At 37.9% G+C, this 20,201-nt stretch overlaps 1 protein-coding gene across 2 annotated transcripts in view; it reads left to right on the top strand.

Moving 5' to 3' along the window:
* Nucleotides 1–20,201, top strand: part of LOC102694541 (A disintegrin and metalloproteinase with thrombospondin motifs 3) — a 65,672-nt gene that overhangs the window by 27,800 nt on the left and 17,671 nt on the right. For both annotated transcript variants that reach the window (XM_015346215.2, XM_015346217.2), the window contains 2 exons: nt 13,437–13,520; nt 18,029–18,185. In XM_015346215.2, the coding sequence (XP_015201701.2) occupies nt 13,437–13,520; nt 18,029–18,185 (241 nt within the window). The remainder of the gene's footprint in view (nt 1–13,436; nt 13,521–18,028; nt 18,186–20,201) is intronic.

Here is a 20,201-nt window from a genome sequence, read left to right as displayed (position 1 = left end):
CTGCTATATAATGAGTTTTATTCACAATTTATTAGGATATGAATAAATCTAGAGGGCACATCTGTGTGGTATTCAGACAACTAGGAGTTATAAAGTACCTCAAGGGTGTACGTAAAGTCTTTTAGTGTCAGTTGTTGTTCTGTCTGAGCTTTTCCCATGGTATTCACAACAGCTTGTGTTTTGATTTCCTTGTAAAGACTGTAATGATTTTTAGATGAGGTTCACTGTGCTGCGTACAAACCAAATCAAAAAGACAGATATAAAGTATAACCATGAAAATATCAGGTACATAGCATGCAACCTCTAAAATCCACAGAAAAAAAGTGGGTTGATCAATGTCTTGTGGTACAAACCATATGTTGTTGTTGCTAGAAATGTACTAGTGACAAACTGACTCCTTGAAATGGCTGCTAAAAAATGTTGTGTAGGTCTTATCAACCAAGCTTGGACATAACTAAAGAAAATGGCTGGTGAGCTGGGTGGCAATATAGTGCAGTGGTTAGCATGGCTGTCTTGTAGTACTGGGGCTCTGGGTTCAATTCCTGGGGTGCTGTCTGCATAGAGGTATGTTCTCCTGGTGAATACATGGATTTTCATGGGGTGAAAGTTGGAAATTTTGCCATAGTGTGTTTGTGTCTGTGTGTACTCTGCAATGGAATGGCAGTCCTGTCCAGGGTGTAGCTTGCCTTGTGCCTGTTGCTTGGTAGAATAGGCTCCAGCTTCCCCATGACCCTGTAGTGGAAGAGGCATTAAGGCAATTGATGGACGGTGATGAGTAATGATGCTGGTAACAGATATTTTGCAGTTAATGGATATGAGCAAAACAGTACATCTACTGTAGTATTGGAATACATTCCAGTTTTCAGAACTGTAAAGGTGAAAAGTATTTATTCTCAGTGACTGATGTTGCTGTCTTTGTCTCAGCATTAAGATTCAGTTCTGAATGTTCAGCTCTTTATGTTTATCTCAGCATGATTTTAAAAGGGTAAATTATAATCCTCATGGGATTACCTGTTGTCTGATTAATGCTTGAAAAGGGAATATATAAAAAAGACAGTAGACAATAGTCTTAAGAATTATCTGTGCAATATGGCTGAAAGAAAATAAGAAGTTACTTTGTGTGTTTGGCACATAGGGTTAATATTGCGCTTGCAAATGTGCGGAATTCTGGGAAGACCAGCTGAGGGAATGACCCTGGCTAGCCAGTGTGATTGCATCTGTTGTATGAAAAAAAATTAAATCTGTGAGTCTATGCCAGCAGTAGAAAAAATACTGCCAACTGTTGTTAATCATAAATCATCTCACAGACCACACACCAGACACTAATGCCAATAGCTTAAGACATTCTGGGACTTGGCGTGTAATAAAGAAAGGGCTTATTTTTATGAGGAAAAGCCAGAACAGAAAGACATACAAAATAATTCATGATCAGATGTCTATAGACATCATCAAACTGCATCCTTCTCTATATTCTTTATAACGCAATAGCTCATGATGGCTAGTAGGATAGGTGCCAATTCAATTGATTGTGATTTTCTAAGGCTTGATTACTGCCTTTTCTTTCAGCATGTTTTAAAGAATGTTAAAGAATAGCAACTAGTTTTGATTCTACAACTTTCTCAAACCATGCTGCTATATGTGTTACTGCTGCAGGTCTCTTTGAGTGACAGCAATAGAGAGGTATCAGCAGGGCTCATCGGTGCTTGGTCACGCTGAGTGAGCAGCCCAGCACAGATGGGATGGAGGGAGTGCGATAGTTTAGGGAAGAGTCCTGTATTGCAGTTGAACATCATGTGTTTAGAACAGGGGGTCCCATATCACTCTGGTTTGGGAAAAACATTAAAGCAAAGGATCAACACACTATGTCCATTCCAATTCTTAGATGACATTGAAAGAAATTAAAATATGTAATTACTGTAATGAAAAAACAATTGTCCCTGGGAGCAGTGTCAATAAATGCAATCAAGGCATATTTTCTAAATGAGAGCAAACATTTATCCGACACTCCTTTAAGACAGGGAGTTGTGGAAACCGAGATGGAGGATAAAATGAAATCCATTTTCTTTTTATAGATTTTGAGATATATTGGAATAACTGATTAGGTAACTACTGTATCCACATGCTTTCAGAAAAAAGGAATGTGTGATGCAGAATGCCCTTTCTACAGTATATCAATTATGATCTGATTTCATCATTTCTTTTCAGCTCAGATTTCAATTAATAGAGAGTTGAGTGAACAATGTTTCTTGCTATGAGTTGCATCTTAGAAATGTTCATGAAATGAATCATGAATATGTGTTTTTCTGTTGAGCAGTGCACGAGTCTGTAATAGAATAAACAACAAGGAACACAGAAACCCTACATTCAAAATACATGTATTTATTTTCTTATTTTCAGTCATTGCAACAGGGCTCGCTCTAGCCTTATCCTGCTGTAACTGCTTATGGACTATTTAAAAATAAAATCTGCCTTTTCATCAAGGGTGCAGCCTGCTCCTGCCACCTTAATCAGATTACAAGGAGAAAAGTCTCTGAGTCAGATTTTTCACAGGGTGCTGGTTTCACTCTGTAACAGTTACGATTTGGCACCGACAGGGTGGTCTGATTAACCGCTTAAGGCCAATTACTGACTTGACCATGGGGAGTTTGTCTGGATGTATGGGGAGGGGCTGGAATTGGGGGAATGCGAAGCAGAACTGGACCACAAAGCAAGTGGTGTGATTATGCTGCTGGGGACGAAATGTGGAGCACATATTGGCAGAGAGATGTCAGTGGGTTCCTGCAGGGGCTATGTCAGCTAATCATCAGAGCAGCTGAAAGACCACAATTAAGATCCTTATCCTCTTCTGATTACTGTTGTCTGCTTCCCCTACATCTACTTGAAACAATTAGCAATTGTCAGTTTGAGGTTTTTCTTTAGCCTTCCGAAAACGAAGGATAGTGATAGTATGAAAGGTTATTATGCTTTCTTTATTATGCAGAAACCGTCTCTCTTTCAAGGTCCTGTGCTCGATTTTAACACAGGGGTATGTTTGTTTAATGTATGCATTCGATGGGATAGAAAAAAATCTTTTGAAATTGCAAATCAATGTTAATGACCTTTACTTACATTTTCTGGCTCCAAAATGATTTTGTGGGAAATCATTTTCTAAAACATTTGTATTCCGGAGGACAATTTTAAATGATTTATAAATCTGAACGTGCGTCTGATTTTAGAGGCGGTAAGCTCTCGCTGTTCTAGGTTTGTTTTTTCATCAAACTGTAAAAGTTTGATTGAAGGAAGTTTTTAGCCTTTTTTAAAAAGAAAACGTGGTGAGTGGGCAGTCATCATGTAATAATTCAAATATATAGTTTATGGAGTTGAAATTTTTTTTCCCATTAAATCTAATGTCTTTGGGACCTAAAGTATAACCTCCTCATGCTTTTAAATTGCCTGGAAAACATCCATCTAAAAAAGCCATCTTTCTGTGTCCCTGGATCTTTAGGCTTCCGCGTGGAGGATATGGAGTGCTCTCCCGACCTGCAAAGCCCTGCCTTAGGGACTGATCACAGACACTCCTGCTTAGACAAGGCCATGGTGATGGGTCAAGTGTTTGTGCAGCATAACTGTTTTATTTTTCTCACACTAAGTTATTTAGGTCTTTGATCTGAAACTGTAAACACTGAACCCTAACTGCCCAAGGCCACAGCTGTTGCACTCATTTCGGCAGATATGAAATCACTGCAGTATATGTTTTGTCCCCAAGAGTGGAAAAGAACTGTCATTGAATTCATATTCTGCATTTTAAACTGAATTTGGGAGGGAAACATTTCACGTTTTCTCTATAAACTTAAGAATTTATCACTCAACAAGTAACTTTGATCATACTCTGAATGTCATCTGGTGAGGCAGCAGACAGCACTGTCAATGTCATTGTTAAACAGCAAGGAAAAGCAGATGTAATGGCAGTCTGAGTCTGGTATAGTGATTACAATGGTCTGGTGCAGTGTGATTTCATTGTCCTGGTGTCTGGAGTTACACGATGATGATGTGACTTTTGTCATCTGATTCCGACGGCATGATAGGTCTAAAAAAGGTTAGAAGTATTTTTTTTAATTAGATCATGTACTTAATGATTTATTGGCTAGAATGGTTCAACCATACAGCCTCTCTTGTGACATGGTTGTCCTTATGTAGTTTTTTTATGACTTTTCTTTTACTTTGAGAAACTTCTCTTGCGTGAAACCAGTGTGACAGAGACTGTCACAATGATCCTGTATACAACTGCTATGTTTGGGAAGGAGCCGTCACAAAATCCTCAGCCTGATCCACGATCACAAATGAGTATTCTGTTTCTGAATTTTCATTCTCTTTGGGTGAAAGGTCAGTTTGTTTTACTCGTTGATCTCAGAGTTTGGGTTCGACTTCCATTTCAGGTTGCAATTTCAGTTGCTGTGGTTCATGCAGAGGCCAATCGAGTCTCCTTATATTTGCGTACATAGTCAGTGAATTCTTTAATGAGGTACATGTGTGGAGCTGCTTTTCTGTTGTCTTGCTCACAGTGTTAATGGCTAAGAGAAAGTAAGGCATTTGGTATGCTCCATGATAACGGTGACGGATTGCTTTAACACTATCAATCCGACATTCTCACCTATTGTCTAACATCAGTTTCAGAGTGAGATGCGGGGAGTTCTCCTTTAGTACTTGCTAGCTTTAATTAGAAGTTGTAAATAGAGATTTGATTAATAACCCCCCAGAAATGACATAGCTTTTGGGTCACACTTATCAATATCACCTGGTATTGTATTCAGATAGTGGCAGCCAGATAATGTGAAAAATGTTCTAGGATTGAGCTGCAAGGTGCATGCCTGTATAACGTGACACCCTTCATGTTATAACCTATTGTCATAACCCTAGCAAGTATGATCACTAATTTGTCACTAATGGAGGCAATGTTTCTCCAGTGCAGCAATCTTAGTTTTAGTCTTCAGTTGGAATAAAGTCAATAAAATGCTCCATCACCGTTAACTTTGTCAGCTGTCACATCAACATAACATAACACAAGGGACATTTGCTCCTGATGATTCAGATAAGGCACACAAGAATCACTGCAGTGTAGTTTGCTGTCTTAACTCCATCAATAATTGTTTTTCTCACTTTGGATGCCATCATTGAATCCAGGCTCATTCTGAATTTCAGAATAGACCATGGCCATGTTATTGATTATTTTTGATATGTCAGACGTGTGCTTGCATTGTAAAATTGAATTGGACTAATATTTCAATTGATCCAAAATTTACCATTGCCACGTTCAAGAAGAACTGCATTCCTTCCATGAAAAGGAGTGTTTTGCTCCTCAAGGAGCAGAACAGTTGCTGTGATGCAGGCAGAACTGACTGTCAGTGTTTCTTCTCCCTGTTTATGTCTTGCTATAGAGTAGAGTTTCTGATGTGTTTATAAGATGTTTCATGAGACTCCACCTCACTCAGACACCTCCAGGCATCACTCCCCTCCTGTGCTAATTTGAGTTGAACAATTGACAACAGAAGGAAAAAAACACATTCGAGGTCTTGCAGTGAGCCATTTTCTTGCAATACTTTCTCGGTTTGCCCATATCTTCTTATGTTACACCTCTGAAAATGTTTGGTTTTCATAAATTTTAACAAAACAAAATAATAACAAAATTCTTACTACATATTTTCAGAGGCACTTTTCCACAATTAATCCTCTGGCTGGATGACTTGATCATACGTATGTGATATATATCACCATATAGATTTTTTTTGCATTATTTCAATAGAACATGCTTTAAAAGGAGTACAAGACTTGGAGAGTGAGGTTTAATTGCCTGGAGTTAACTATTAGGTTATTATTAACTGTTGGTTAGCTACTGTGTTGTTCCTTTAGTATTTTTGAAATTTCACATTGAACTGAAGTAGAAGTCAATATAGTTTGCAGATAACCGCTTTCCGCTCGTGGTCTGACCTTTTAAATCCGAACCATTTCCAAACAACAGATGAAGCACCCTTCTTTTCAACAATTCGTCGCTTGTTCCCATCTCGCTAATGCTGCCTTTCACCATTTCTCCGCGTATTTGTGTGTGACAGACACACCGAACACATGCGATTGTTTTCACGGAAAAGGGAAGAGGGTGCCCGCGTGTTTTTATTGGCTGAAATGACCTCAAATGCGTTGTAAACAGGACGTCTGAACCACCTTTTTGCGACGATGCTGGCAGTGCAATCTATGTAAACATCAAAATCCATTCTCTACTGGTATAAACAGTATAGCCAAATCCATATCGTGGCACATTTATACCGGTATAATGTCTATACTGAATATACCGCCCACCCCTAGTTCAACATTTGATCACTGTAAATTTCTAAAGTGCGTTGTCATTGCCTGGTTCTAATAATGCTGATCTTAGCATCCCCACTGTTGTCACTGTTGTCTCACTGCTTTGTGTGTTCCCTACTTTTTGACTCCTTTGGAACCACAAACCTCTCTAACATATATTTCAATGTCACATTCATCTCCTCTCTCTTCCTTTTTTTCTGCTGGTGCTCGCGTTTTTCATTCAGTAGCCTACAAAGCTGTGTTGTTTGTGTTTGCAAACAGCCAGCTGTGCCATAAAAAGACCGGTTGGGCAAATTTGTGCACGCAAACACCCACCCATTGCATTTCCCTCACGACACTACATTTAGCGCTCAGACGCTGATGCGTAATAAGCTGTTATTCACGGTTGTGGTTGATGCTTGCTGGTAGGTGTTGCCACCATCACGGTGGCCTAAGTGGCCTCCAAACTGTGGGTCCTGGGAAAGTCCCCCATTCACATTACCCTCGCTGCCAACCTCAGCTCTCTGAGCAACTTTAGAAAAGTTATTCTGAAAATCTAAATAGACCTTGTGCTTAGGAGGAATACTTGCCTGCACCACATTCATGTATTTAATATGAATTCAATGGAGTATTCAGTAGTGTATTCAACTGTGTTTTTAATGAACATTTGTGAGCTGGACAACCATAACCTCAACCACATCTGCTCAGATTTCTAACCCAAGGTGTGAAGCTCCCCCATAGCCTGTCTCTCAGTGAAGCAGGTTGAACCAGTAATCAAAATACAATATAATTACTTCTGTCAGTCCGTCTTAATCAGGGTTGTCTTATCTACTGAGAGACATTTAAACATGAAGACCTTCTTCTGTTGGAAGATTACTCTCTGTCCCTTTTATTTTTGAGTGCTTTACAACAAGAAAACAGTTCTTTATTGCGAACTTGGCATACTTAAGAAGTGCTTAATTGTATGATAAAATAAACAGGCTTACATTAATCACAACGTTCCCAAACCGAGGAAACATCATTTATTCTTGTTCTCATGTGCAAAGAAACTATTTTTACCCAGCTGTGCTTTCATCATTTTGTGGCATTGTTTATAGCTCAACAGCTGGAGTGACATCATTGAGCAACTAAAAACATGCACATCATGAAAGCATCTTTGGAACCAAACTAATGCACCTCTGAGGTCTTCCCCTAACAAGGATGTGTGAGTCAAGAGTTGAATGGAACAAGGCCAGTCATTAACTGAGATCATGCATTCCTTTGGGAGGATATGGGTGTATCACAGCTTTCAGTTGTTTTACATGCTAAATTTGTGTGAGACCTTTTGTGGAATTATTTTGTAAATCTAAGTGCAGTTTATGTTTTGAAACGTTTTCCATAATTCACTTGTCATGATATGTCACTGTTCTTTTGCTCTTTGCCAGAAGCAAGATGACTTTCATCACAGCCTTCACTCTTCTTTGTTTTTTTCTCAGCTTCAGAAACACAGCAGTAGTAAAATAATAGTTTATCTTCTTATTTCCAAGCCTACAAAAGCCTACAAAGCTAACTTTTACAAGTAAACAGCAGACGTGTTTTCTGTACTGCCAGTGGATTAAATCCCTTCCCCAGACCTTGACAGTCTGAGATGTGTGTAATGACAGTCAATTAACTTGTCTTCAGGGCTGCTGATTGAGGTGAGCTACAGTAGTAGTGAGATCCAAGACTGCAGATCAAAACATTCTATTAATAATTACAATTATTTTTCTTTCACAGCTGGTGCTTTCTTGAGCCTTTCTGCTTGGTTCTCTGTGCTCGTTGTGCAGTTTCTTCCAGGAAGGCCTCTCTTTCAATCATTGTTATCATAAGTTGAATACATTTTTGGTTTTGTGTCGCAGGAAATTGCCGCATGATCAAAGAACAGTGCTTCCTTCTAGGTATTTCACATTAGTCCGAAAATGATCACACATTTACAAATTATTTAATCCTTGGTGAAGCAAAAAATCAAATCATCCCAACTAATATCTGGCACCTTTTTGAAATGTTCTTCTAATGGCTTGAAATGTTTAGTATAAGAGCTTCAAAGTGATACAATCTGAAGTTTTAAAGACGATTTTGACTTAAATATGTTGTAGAAAGTTTTGACTTTTTTTTAAAAGGACTGACTTTTTTGTCCCAGAGTTTATACACAGCTGTTTCAAGGAAGATACTTGCTGTTTTTGTAAACCATTACAGGAAATGTCCTGGAACTGCTCAAGAATTGTGTGTGCATTTGTATAATATATAGCAAACAAATCTAGTACATCAGCACATTATTTTCAGTAGATATTCCTGTATGTTTATAAATGTTTATCCACTGGCTTTGTGTTGTGTTGCTAGGGGTATGTGTTGTTAGCACAAGCACCAGCCTCAGGATGAAGCATTCCTTAGAAGGTCTAAAACAGGACTGGAGGATTGACTTCAGTGATTTGTAAATACCAGGACACAGGAGTTGAGTTATACTAAACATGTAGACAATCTATTCAGAAGGTAGCATTTTAAAGACCCATTTCTACTTTGCCTTGTAAGGCTTTGATTTAAATTCTGTCTATGCTGGGGATTAAATGTCATAGCCTTCTGTTTGGGTATCTGGGATGCTACACCTCACATCTAATGAAGATGAATTTCCCCTTCAGCAGGCTTGTCAATAGGCACAGACACACATATGAAAGACCACTCTGCTCAGCAACAGAGGTTGACAGTTGAACTAAGTAATTGTAGACCAGTAAGTCATATTCCTGTTATATACAGTACAGTATGTAAAGTTTGGGACGCAATGATTAGAAACTAAACTAGAGGAATAACTGTATGAAAGTAGGATTGGATTGAATTGGATAGTCAGCATGGACTTAGAGAAGGTAGACATAACTGAAATAATGTGTTACAGTTCTGTGAACAAGGAACCGTAATGGATACAAACATAACGTAAGATATTTAGATTTTCAGGTGAATGATAAAGTTCCATATAAAAGGTTCATTTTTAAACCGAAAGCTGTAGGCATACAAGCTAATGCATGAATGTGGGTAGATAGCTGGGTAATGGCTAGAAAACAGATATGATTGAATCCAGAAAAAAGGGCGATATAAGTAAAATGCCACCAGGCTTTGTATTCTTTATTGCTACTTTTAGTAATTTCATGCTTAATAAGACTTGTAGACTGCTAGTTCAAAGACTGTAGAAGTGGAAAATCAAAGGACTGGGCAAAGACTTGCTTAGGTGACAATTCATAAATAGAAGACAAAACAGTGTTGCACTCTGGTAGGTACTGTAACTATAAATATAAAATGAAATAGGAAAAGAAACATTTTCCTGTCTTAAAGGTGTATGAATCCCTTGCATACATGTTGGGTAGGTCTTTTTGTGCACTGGACGGTTATGTTTCACATTTATTCTTTGTAATATTCACATAATCCTGACTGGCTTCAGAGGATCCGAATCATGGATGTGCAGAATGCCAAATAATAAAATCAATCATGTGATAAATTTGATTTGGTATTGTTTAGATGAACTCATACAAATGGATATGATTTTCAAAGTCTTTGATAGTATAGAATTTATGTTGTTATCATAGCTCTTATATTTCATCAATAGGTATATATGTGCGCCCTTAAACTATATAACACAAATACATTTTGGGGGTATTATGTATATTATATATCTTTTAATTATGTCAAATGTCATGTGGATACTGTAAATATTCTATAAAACATTATTTATGGGAAAGAAATGGCTTTGACATTCAAAATCTTCTTTTCCTTCAGGTGTCAGGGAATTGTCCAAAGAGGATGCAGGTTATTGGCCATTATTGACTCTACTGATGGCTACAATTAAGTTTATAATTGCTTCTAAATTGCTTTGTGGAATGGCGTCCATTATCAAAATGTCAAAGATGAATGATTACTGATCCACTATAAAATGGACGTTTGGAACATTTTACCCAAATCTGTGGTCAAAAAAGTAGTGTGGTAATACAACTCACACTCAAGGGCAACAATTGGGAATCTTCAAAAACTCATTTATGTCAGACTGATAGCTGCTACAAATGGTAAACATTGCTGCATTGTAGCGCTGGGGACCTGGGTTCAATCCCAGACCTGGAGTACTGAGTGAAGTTTGTATGTTCTCCTCTTGTTCACTTGGGTTTCCTCTGGGGTGGTTTGGTTTCCTCCCGCAGTCCAACGACATAATGGTAGGTTCATTGGATTTTGGGAAGATTGGCAGTGGTGTCAGTTGGTCACCAATCAGCCTTCTTGCTCGGCCACCTCTAGTAGAATGTTTCTTGTATGAGCTGGAGAGAGCAGATCACAGGCACAGGCTGCACAGGCAGGAGATCCTGGAAAGGTTGTGAAATATTCCTCACGAGAAGTTTGAGGATCTATTAAAGGGCTACAGGAATCAGCTCCTGGAGGTTAACTGGGCCACAAGAGGGTTTGCAGTATAGAGATTGATGGGCTGTGAATATATTTGAGTAAATATCAAAAAGTCCTAACAGAAAATGCTGAATGTGCACTTTAATTTTCAGGCTAAATCGCCTTTTAGTTACAGTTCATCAAATGTATGAATAAACTGTAGCAGTTGCTTGATGGAATAGGTTTCTTGAGCTGTGTAGACAAGTAAAGGATTATTTAATAGTGATAGAACATGTGCAAACGGAAACTTCAATTATTTTTTATTTGAATTCCAGGTTTGTTTCTAATTATGCTTCTGCATTCCTCCCTCGAATTGAGCTGCCAGAAAGCACTCAAGGCATTTCTGGGTCAGATTTGTCAGACATTGCATAATAATTGGACACTCTCTGGGGCTGATACCTTGCCAGTGTCTTGACAGGACAGCTCACAGAATTGTTCTTTGAATTACAGGAAGCAGTAAAGTTTATTTTGAATAGCTTCTTTGTGGCCGAAAAAGTCCTGAGCATCAATAGAGCGTATTTTAGTCTATACTAGGAATATTGAATGCCTATGTCTGCTCCACAACTATTTTGGCTTTCTAAAAAAGACTTTACGAATCCCAATATCTCAATTTCTCGTTCCAGCACGAAATAAGGTTTGCCTGAAGTAGGCTTGGCATAAGATATGTTTTGGAAAGGAGATTTTCTGGATACAGTACTGTAGAGAAATAGGTGTTATGTGGTGGCACTACATAGGTAAGATGAAATAGAAAACCTTAATACACAAAGTAAGAGATCCTTTATTTTAAAAACAACCAATAACAACAATTATTTTAATAAATTAATCTGTTTGCTAATGTTCCTGAAAAGTTTTTGTTTTGTGCTACAGTCAGTAAAGGCTACATGGCATAAGATTTATTTATTTTTTTCTTGAACTTAAAACTTTTTCACACATTTTAGATTAAAAAAATACACATGAATTTGTTCTTTTCACTTTTATTACATCATAACAGGAGCCATAATTACCATGTGCCTGAGTATTGATAACTTGGAACTTGGCTATCCTAGGGGGCATGTTTCAGAGTAAATGAATGGCAATAATGTAACTAACTAAATTTGTATTAATCAGACTTGCAAGTTTTGCAAATGGTATTAAGTTGTAAAAGTCTGCCTCTTTTTAAATTCATAAAAATGCAAACTTTGTTAAAATGCAATGTTTCTGCAATCAGCTGAATAAATTGATGTAGGGTTTAATTTAAAAACAAATTACTCCTTATCACAAATTCTGATTTTGAGTCTGGTGTCCTTGTAATCATATTTAACTCAAAGCTCTAACTTAAAATTATGTTACTTAATTTTTAGATCTTATTATAAGAGTAAAACATTGCTTATTCAGTTAATTTCCAAAGTAAAACATTCAGCCCTAAATATGAATCTTTTTCCTTCTCCTGTTCCTTGCAGTGCATAGCCTGAGGCAGCTGTGGAGGAACAGCCAGACATTGTTTATACTGTGATTGAAATGTCTTTTGTCAACCATGTCAAAAGCCAAATAAACTAAAAAACTAAGTTCGTGCCCAGCAACTCTGAAAATGGAGGTTTCTGTCCATATATGTGTTTAACTGTAATTAATACATGTGAGCAATACTGTGAACAAAAAGAGTGTGTTTGTTTACAGTGTTAACAACTACTGTACTGTACAGTATATGCAGAGCATTGCAGTATTCCTTAATATAACCCGAGCCTAAGCTATATTTAATTTGAAATTGACTATTTATCAGTCTGACAATCTACAAACTATGGAATAAGTGGATTATTGTTTTTTTTAGATGGAAACAGGGATGCAATTTCTTTTATGCAATATTTTTAGTTTCAGCCCGTAATTCTCATCTGTTGCCAGGGTTATCTACATTTGTCACTTCAATCTCAATATCATTTAGGAAACCCATGTATGTTTTTCTAAGTCTAACATGCATTCTTTGTGATAATTTAGAGAAATGCCACATTTTTGTGTGTACAAAATGCATTTACTCTTCCATGTGCCATTCTTCGGTGTTTTCCTTTATGTATGCGTTATGTAAATAACATTTGTCATTTGTAATTATTGCTGGGAAACCAGACTAAGAAACAGACACATTGAATGTACTGTAAGATTTGAAAGTGACATTGATGACATAGATTAATTTTTACCAAGAGAGGGAAAATACATTTTTAATGTTTTTTTGCATTTGCTTAAAGACCTGCAGTAGGTGAACAGTTTATATCACAGACTGTGCATACATCATGATGGTGTGTTTTTATCTGAATTTATTTTGCCATATTTGTTGGCTTTTAGTACTGTACTCACTAAATGCATTTTTGAGGTTACTAGCAGGCCCCATACTTCTACAGATGCACAAGTGACTGTCCTGTTAATTTTTATTCTAACTCCTATAATTTGAAAGAACATAAATGTTCAATGGCAAGGACAGGACATTCAGACCAGCACAGTATCACATCTCTGCTCCAACGCTGGTCTTCCGTATCTATTCTACTCACTGTAAAAAAGGTTTCTGAAGCAGACGTGTACAGAATGTAACTGCATCTTTTGAGTCATGGCCTTATGTATTGTGTGAAGGCTCTTTTCTGTGGTGTCGCAATTCATTTTTTCCACAGCAGAAAACCATTATTCCATTTAATGTAAGTGGTTGACAATGTATCCCTGATAATTTCTTCCAGGTGGATGAGATTTACCATGATGAGTCACTGGGAACAAACATCAATGTGGTTCTTGTTCGGATGATTATGATTGGATATCGACAGGTGAGGATTTTTTTGTTCCTTCTTGGTGTTCCTGCCTTAACTCGACAATCTGTACTGTACCTTCTTGTAATCGCATTGAATGGCTGAACTCATTTCTTCAAGTTGTTTTGTTTGGAAGTATTGTGCTGCATTTATTTTGCAATGTGTGAATACATATTGTGCAGTAGTGTAGTATATATAGTACAGTACAGTGTCAAAAATGTGTGTAAACCCCCTAATTTCATATATTTTGGACCTACAGCAAACATAATTAACTTTCATGAAAGCATAACCTGAAAGTCTAAAGCACAAAGATAAAAGATGTAACCAACAGTAAATATCCTCATGTGAGTAAGTACTGTATGTGAACCCTTAGATTCACTAATGACTAGACATCCTTGCAAATTTCTGCCAATTCACTCTGGGTCTGCTATTAAATTTAATTGGGTTTAGACTCAAACTTGGACTTACATTTACAGTATCTACTATCCTGATACGGTAAATACTGTAAAATGCAATTACTTCTAACTCCCTACCTCAGGAGGATAAGGAAAAATATTAGGGTTACCCAAGGAAGCTCTTTAGTCCAAGTCAGTCTCTTTTCCATTTAATCAGGATTTGATCAAATCTCATCCAAATGTTTCTTGAAAGAATTTGGCAAATGGCTGCTTATTTCAGACTCCAGCACACCATTGTATAAAGAAGTGCCTCCTGTCCTCAGTGTTGATTAGACTTCCACTTAGGTTCTGTTTGTGTTCTCTGGTCTGTTTCCATGCTTATCCAGAAGACGTCCAGTAGGTTGACTCTGTCAATTCATTTGGTGATTGTACATACTTAAATTAAGTGTCATTTTAGTCTCCTCTGTTCAAGGCTAAAAAGGTTCCTTTGCTTAAGTAGAAAGTTACAGTATATTTGGTTGCTCTTTCACAGCGACGCGGACCAAAACTGGTCATAGTGGTGTCGAAATTGTAAATCAGAAATCTTAATATGGATACTCTAATCTGAGTGCCTATACAGAATATCAAATTCAGATTTTGAAAGGATAGTTTTTACATTCTTAGCAACTTCACAATTAAACAGTATATGTTTTTTGCACTGAGCTTCTGGACCATAGCGTCCACAACATTTGTGAAAAAAAATGTAAACACTAAAGCATAAGGTACAAAGATTTGTTTCTTAAGTAAAATACCGGGAAAGGTATACAGCCCCTGCAAAGAAAGATTAATGTCATCCAGGCTTGGACATGATCTCTACTAATCAAAGCAGTTCATTAATCTGGTCTGTTCTCCTTTGGTATTTTGTACACCACCAAGAGTTAAGGGACCACCAAGTATATAGACTTTCTTCCCACCAAGAGCTCCAGCAGTAGGGGATTAGTTTTTCCACTTGACTTCGAACTCATGGCAGACCTGAATCAATTGTGACAGCCTTGCCAACATGAATGGAAATGTACATCATCACATTTGAAAATCTTGATCCTGTCTCACAGAAGAGTACAGAGGTCACAGGAGAACAGGGGATAAAACCCTCTAAAATGATATTACCCTGTGTGTTCATAACTTAATTTTGTGTGGTCAAAAGTCTGGGGGCAGCTCACATCATGACACACAAGTGTTCATCAAGTTTGAGGAGTGAGACACATTGTTGGTTTAATAATGCTAAATGCTTTGGTTGAACTCTGTGACTCCCAAGGGGGGAAAAAAGATCAAAAAGTCTCCAGAATAATTAGTTTTTCTGGTTCAGACTTCAATAATTGTTTGATATCGGTAGCAATGTTGATTGTGAAAGAGCAAGGCATAATCTTAAGAGCATATTTGTAGGATGCACAGCAATTATTGTTATTTCTCAACAATGCAAAAAACTAAAATATCAAGAGTTGATTGATAGTATAGTTATAGTGATTTATTATATATGCACAGGAAGCAAGAACTTAAAAAGGTGACAAGCAAGAGGAGGCCCATCTAGCCCTTTTGGTAGTAGCTAATTGATCACAGTAACTCATCCAACTGTTTCTTGAAATTAAACAGGCTTTTGGCCTCAACAGCATGGCTGGGTAGCTTGTTCCATAATCCTGTAACTCTTTTATAAAGAAGTGGCTCTTGTTCGTTGTTTCAAATATAGCAGATTACACTTGTGTCCTCTGGTTCATTTTTCACCGTTCATTCAGACAGTCTGCTAGATTGACCTTGAAAAATGGATCAGGTCTCCTCATAGTCTTCTCTGTTCAATACTTAACATGTCCAGTTCTTTACCTTTTCAGTATAGGACATTTAATTAGGCCTTTTTTCTGGACTGACTCACGAGCAGCAATACTGTAGCTTTCCTAGAACATTGAAAGCAAAATTGAACATAATATTTTAAGATCTTATTTGTACAATTTTCTTACAACATTTTATCCAACAACACATTTCAGTTTATGATTTTGTATTTATTTGTTTTGTGACATGCATGAGTTATTCTACCTTGTTATTAAAAATGAGCCATCCAACTCATTTCAGTTGTGGGATTTCTGAAAAAGAGACACTCTTGTAATACAACATACACTTTGACTCCAGCAAGCACTTTTCATAATGTCAGTTTAGCTTCCTAAACATTAGTAATGGATTTCTGAGTTCCTCAGAAATGAATTTCTAAACTCGAATGGAAAAATAATGTTTTGACATGAAAGATTATGTTTAATGTCACAGGCGTCACTGGTGATGGAACAATAAATAGGATTGTCCCCCCCCCCCTTTTAAATTAAAGCCTTACAGTAGAAAATCACTTTTCCTAGTATTTCAGCAAGGTTAAGCTTGTTACGGAGCGCCAGGAAGAACCCTGTGCAGGTCGGTTCCGTGGACGAGAGCGAACAAATCCGAAGGCGAAGTCGGTGAGGCAAGCAGTGCCAGGATCCTGAGCAGGAGAAGGGCTTATTCACTGATGGTCTTCAGGAAGAAGGGGCGCTCAGGAAAACAACAGGCTGTTCAATACTGAGCAGTGAAGTGCGGGTTGATGAGGGTTTAAATAGAGGGTCATGTGCGGAATGTTAATTGGTAATTAACGAGGTCCGGCTGTGCCCCTAACAAAGCTGCTTTGAATTGAAGTGAACATGACGTAAAGACAATGGAAAACTTCCAGCTGTGCATTTTGACTGCATCTTCTAGAACTGAGGCAGTATAGCTGGAATCTGTCTTCATGTGGTGTACAGTATTAAAAAAAAAATGTTTGATCTTCAGACTGTCCAAGCTACCCCAGCAACATCAAATGGTGTCATCAAATGCTAAATATAAATGTGAATAGCTTCTCAGTCCATAGCAATTGACAGCTGTGTTCCATACTGATCTCGCATTTGGTGGGTGATGGTATGTGGTGATGGATGGGTCTGTCAGGGGGGTGAGATGTGGAAGAGGAAAGGAACACGCATGTGTTTCATAATGGCTGAGCTCACACTGACCTGACAGGGTCTTCACACATTCTTCAGAACTTCAAAACGCCTTATGTGAAAACTCATATATACATAAAACATTGATACATGTGGCTCTGTTCTTAATTAAGCTTTTAGTTAATAATTATGAAATAAATACAATGTCTTCTTCTTTCTTTTATGAGTTCTCTCATGTAAGGAGTCTCATGGGAACACGTTCACATCCCAGTGGCTTTCCCCAGTTCACTGAGCACACCACAAATCCCTAGCGTTTACTTACAAATAAATTGCATTGCAAAAATGCAAATGGCCACTTCAAGAGCACCATTTCCAAAGTGTGCACTACTGAAATCCCTTCTGATTTGGACCTTCTGATTTTTCATTCAACTTGATGTTTATCAACTTGATGAATCTCCAATTTAATGTTGTAGTTAGGTTCCTTACATAGTAAGTCCCTTTTCAGGCCATAAGGCCCATGGGGGAATGGGGGCAAGTGCCACCATTTTGCTTGACCATCTGACACCGGAGGTGGAGTTGATTTGGTCAGCATCACGCTCTGGTCAGCCTGTTACCAGAGCTCCACTCCTGACATATCACTTAAATCATGTTTAATCAGTAAACCACCCTTAGACCCTCCTATTCCCCTCCCTTAAACAAGATAAATCAATCATAAGTGTTTTAGTATAGTATATGTATGTTTGCAGTTTAAAGTATAACGAAAACGGTAATATAGCAAATACAGTACTGTATACGAAATAGCTCAGGTGTGTGCTGCCCCAGATTTGAATGTGAATTATTTGATTTTTTATTTATTGTTTTGGCGCTGACTGTGTATACACAAATTTGCATAAAAGTATTTCACGTAAAATGCAAGTCTACAGTACTTTATGTACTTTTAAGGAGATATGGGTGGGCCCTGTAGAGTTATGTACTGGGAATGCTGAATTCACACCTGATTTTGATGGTGTCCCACCTGAAGAAGACTCCACAGCCAAAACGTTGTGTCTTCTTTCTTTTCCTTTCAACATGGAATAAACCTTTACCTGTTTGTTTGCAGCTCTTGCACGCTGACACAGCTACCTACAGTGCTTTTTCATGAAAGGTATTGTTTGTTTGTTCCCGGCAGTCCATCGGTCTGATCGAGCAAGGGAACCCTTCTCGGAGTCTGGAGCAAGTCTGTCGATGGGCTAACGCCCAGCAGCGCCGAGACCCAGACCATGCAGAATACCACGACCATGCCATCTTTCTGACAAGGCAAGACTTTGGTCCCGCAGGTATGCAAGGTACTGTATTTCTCTCGATCGAGGCCTGTGCAGACTGAATGATGATGAATATCTGCTTCTCTTCACAAGGGTTGGCTTCAAGTCTTGCTCAGGTAAGGTTTCTGGAAACTTACGGGATGCCACATGTCAAGTCATCCAGTTTTTAGCCGAAAGTGGCCCTCATTCGAGAGTTATAGTATTTTTCCAGCACTTTGCCGACTGGGCATTGGTGCCAACCACTAGAAAACTGTCCACTTGTTTTGAAAATGAAAAGAAGGTTTGGCATGTAGAGGAAAAAGGAAATGTATGATTGGTCCTAACATAACATTCATGTGGTACTGTACATCTGAGAATTGCATTAAGCAGATGTACTGTATGTCGGCCTTGACTGTGTTTTCCCCTTTGTGTCTTTTGGGTATCCATCCTATGTTGATGAAAACATTTTTGTACTCTTCTTTGTGTTTTGTTCCCTGAATTAGCTAAACTCCTTCCTCTGTATAACATCAGTGTAACAGGATGTCTTGTATGTATATATTGACTCTAATCTCTAAACCTTGAATTTGTACAGCCCACTTGCATTGAATTATTATTATTTTACCAATTCACTTAAATACCGTGTCTCTTTGGTGGCATTTTTGTTTTTGTAACCCTGTGTCTGACTTCTTGCATGATTGATTCAAAGAATACACAGTAGTATAAGACATTTACTGCCTACTATTCATAGCTCAGCAGAGACTTATTTTTAATTTCACATAATCATTTTTTATTAGCAAAATGCTATGTGGGACATTTATGTGGAAGTAGATGAATATGTGGTAAGTAGAGTTAACAGAGTAGAGAGAGAGTGTAATTTGCCTCACAAGAGGAAGCAAAGTCTTTAAATTAGCCAGGAATTCAATGCTGTTTGTCAGTATAGCTAAAACATCAGACAGGGTCTTTGAAATTGTGGTGTAAATGATATGGCATGTTGAGAAATTCAAAAAACAGAAGCAGCACACATTAGTTCACAAGCAGGTAGCATGCAAGAAGGTTTGTGTAGTACGTTATTATACAATTACTATAGCCATTTTTTCTGAATTCTAAAATGTACTTGTCATAACCTGAATATTTTAATGCAGCATAATTGCTAAATTACATCATCCCAGGGAGAGAAAACATTGTAATTAAATTTTAGCACAGCAGCTTAAGTAATATTTGTTTCTAAGTTTAAAGTCTTAGGTTTAATTCACGCTTTGTTCTTCTTGCACGCTCTCAGAGTCTGAAAGACTCCAATGGCTTTGTTGTTGTCTTACTTGGTGTTGCCATAGTTTCAGCTGTATTTTGTTCATAACAGCCTAGTCTCTAGGACAGTGAGGCTTGGTTGGGCTTTGCCCTCTATTCCAATGGAGCACTCTTTCAGGAAGGAAGGCAAACATTACACTAACGTGCAAGAGGATTTATCCAAAGATAGTGTTTTATATTTTTAAGTTTCGTAGATGGAGTGAAAACATTTTTAGAGACGTACCTACAGATGTTTTTTTCACAAGCACAATCTAACATAGCATAGAGAACATATTTGAATGTGCTTTTAGAGTCTTAATGGGAAAAATACTTTGCAAGCTCAGCAATGTTGATGTACTGTACTTCACAGTACACAGAGAAATTTCTCTTTGCATGTGTTGTAACCTTTTATAATGTGTCTAAAGATATTGTGGAGGATTTAAAAAAATATTGAGCATGGGATCCATTAATCTTTAGGATTTCTTAGGCGTGCAACACATAAAAATACATTTTACACCATAATTGAGTCATAATAATGCTTAAGCCAATATTCTGTGTGTTACAGTATGCTGTTGACCTGGGGAATGCAGCTATGAGGCAGGAGGAGGAATCCAATCACTAGTTCCGTGTGGCAGAAAGCAGACATGCAGAGCAGGAGATACGCTGGGCAGACAGGCAGAACGAGGGGTGTGTTGGGCAGACGGGCAGAGCAGAGGAAAGGCTGCACAGCCAGACAGATCAGAGAGATTGCTGTATACGCCAAATTCAGCCATGCAG

This window comes from Lepisosteus oculatus, chromosome 4 (genome assembly GCF_040954835.1).
Source record: "Lepisosteus oculatus isolate fLepOcu1 chromosome 4, fLepOcu1.hap2, whole genome shotgun sequence".
In the NCBI taxonomy this organism is placed as follows: domain Eukaryota; kingdom Metazoa; phylum Chordata; class Actinopteri; order Semionotiformes; family Lepisosteidae; genus Lepisosteus; species Lepisosteus oculatus.
Note: the sequence above shows the minus strand (reverse complement) of the source record. Positions and strands in the feature narration are given on the sequence as shown.